The 2,329-nt window shown below is 73.6% G+C and overlaps 1 protein-coding gene across 1 annotated transcript; it reads right to left on the bottom strand.

Annotated features, from left to right (window-relative positions):
- Nucleotides 1–223: 223 nt before the first annotated feature.
- LOC122155387 (major intrinsic protein of lens fiber) lies at nt 224–1,756 on the bottom strand. The gene is made up of 4 exons (XM_042809217.1): nt 1,397–1,756; nt 989–1,153; nt 836–916; nt 224–406 (listed from the first exon to the last, which is right to left on the bottom strand). Exons 1-4 carry the CDS (start codon nt 1,754–1,756, stop codon nt 224–226), a joined length of 789 nt encoding a protein of 262 aa, XP_042665151.1.
- Nucleotides 1,757–2,329: the final 573 nt, after the last annotated feature.

The raw sequence follows: 2,329 nt of genomic DNA, 5'->3' as shown, positions 1-2,329 counted from the left end.
CCCCCCCCCCCGCCCTCCGAGAGCGGTTACCAAAATAAAGCGTAGGTTTAATTCACCGAACACGGAGCTCCCGCCGCGGCGGGGCGGGGCCGGCCGTCGGGGTGCCGTTGGCCGCCGCGCTCCCGCCGCCCCGCACACACACGCACGCACCACACGCACCGCATCGGCGGCCCCGACACAGCAAAGGCGGCCCCGGGTTTGGGGCTGGGACTGGGGGGCGGCCCTACAGCCCCTGCGTCTTCAGCTCCAGCGGTTCCGCCGGCGGTTCGGGGGGCGGCGCGGTGGCGGGCGGCTCCCCCCGCAGCACGGCCAGGCGCTCCGCCATGCTGCGCGCCCGCGGACACAGCGCCAGCTCGTACAGCAGAGCCGCCAGCGCCGCGCCCAGCAGCGGACCCGCCCAGAACACCTGCGGGGGGCGGCGTGGGAGGGGGCGGCCAAGGGGTCCCACATCCGACCCCCCCCGACCCGATAGAGGGGCGGCCGCCACCCTCCCGTGCAGCCATCCCCGAGCCCGAGGAGTGGGGCGATAAGGGATGCGACCCCCCGCGGCGGGGAACCCTCGGGGCTGCTGCAGCCGGCGGGGTTGTGGATGGGATGGAGAGGAATGGGACCGGGGGGGGGGGGGGGGGGGGGGGGGGTTGGGTTAGGCTGAAAAGGACCGGGGTCGGACTGGGATGCGCTGGGACGAGAGTGGAACGGATCGGGTTGAGCTGAGGTGCACTGGGATGGGACTGGGATGGGATGGCAGCGGGTTGAGGCAGAGCGGGGTGGACTGGGGCAGGACGGGGATGGGCTGGAACGGACCGGGCCGGGCCACAGCGCCCTCCCCACTTACCCAGTGGTTGGCGAAGTTGCGGGTGATAACGGCGGGGGCAAAGGAGCGTGCAGGGTTCATGCCGGCACCAGTGTACGGGATCTGCGGGGAAGGGGGGGGCGGTGGGTGCCGGGCGCCCCCCCCCCGTCCCGCGGAGCTGCCACCCCCCCTTACCCCGAAGAGGTGGCCGAGGGTGAGGGAGAAGCCAACGGGCAGCGCTGCGGAGCCAGGGCGCCCGTCGTGGCGGTCGTCGAAGCTGGCGAAGACGCAGAGGATGAACTGAGCCGTCAGCAGCAGCTCCACCACCGTGCCCTGGCCCGGGCCCACGCTGGGGTGCAGCTGTGGGGGAGAGGGGCTCAGCGCCGGCTCCCAGCCTCCCAGACCTCGGCTGCCCAATTCCCCATCAACCCCGTCACGCCTTCTCCCCTCTCCCCAAGCCCCTATTTCCCTTCGGCCACCCCCGCGAGTCCCAGACGCCCCCAGCCCACCCGCTTCCCCCCACCGCAGCCCCCTGTTCTCTCCTCCCCCTCCTCCAAGCGCCCCATTCTGCCCCCAGAGCCCCCACCCCCCCGCCCCGCTCACCGCACTGAGGCCCAGCGTGCCGCGCACGGCAGCCGGTGTCACCCCATAGAGGACGCCGGCCCCCGCCAGGGCACCCAGCAGCTGAGCCAGCAGGTAGCCCAGGGCGCGGGGCAGGGAGAGCTGCGAGGCCAGCAGGAAGGCCAGCGTGACGGCCGGGTTGATGTGCCCGCCGCTGACGTGCCCCAGCGCCTGCACCAGGGTGGCTTGGGCCAGCCCGAAGGCCAAGGCGGACCCCAGGACCCCGTGGGGGCCCGGGGCCCAGCGCAGCGAAGCCCCCAGCCCCAGCAGGGTGTAGAGGAGGCTGCCCAGGAACTCGGCCAGGATGGCCCTCCAGAAGGAGGACGAGCGCAGCTCCCGCATGGCCCGGCCCCGCTGCGGCCCCGCTCCCCTCCCGGGGGCCGCCCGCACCCACCTTTATAAGCCCCCCCCCCAGCCGGCCCCGGGGGTGGGACCCCACCACCGCCACCCCCCCTTAACTGCTTCGCTGCCCGGGATGTGGGGTGGGCGAGGTGCTGTGCGGGACCCCGGTGCCCCCCTCAGGTGTGGTTCCACCGCCCCGACAGAGTGGGGACCCCCCAGAGCTGCGTCCCCCACCCTTGGGGATGCCGGCTGGGGGGTGGCTCTGACCCATAGGCACCCTCTATAGGGCCTGGGGTCAACAACATACTTGGGGCTGTGGGCAACACTGTGACACCCCCCCGCCCCCCAGCCAGCATCTGGGGGGGCACTATGGGAGGGCAGCACTGGGAGCCAGCCTGCCCCAACCCCACACATCCTGGGGGCTGCAGGTGCCCCATGCCCAGCCCCACATCACAGGGGTGCAGGTGCCCCCCCCCGGGCCTGCCGCTGCTCCCCCCAACCCCCCCGCCCGGCTCTGGTGCATTCAGGCTGGCTTAGCAGGCACTAAGCCCCCGGCCGGGGGGGGATTAGGGC

Source organism: Centrocercus urophasianus, unplaced genomic scaffold (assembly GCF_019232065.1).
Source record: "Centrocercus urophasianus isolate 14NV4802_14NV808 unplaced genomic scaffold, USGS_Curo_1.0 seq_1118, whole genome shotgun sequence".
Lineage (NCBI taxonomy): Eukaryota > Metazoa > Chordata > Aves > Galliformes > Phasianidae > Centrocercus > Centrocercus urophasianus.
The sequence above is the reverse complement of the archived record's forward strand: the minus strand, read 5'-3'. Positions and strand labels throughout refer to the sequence as shown.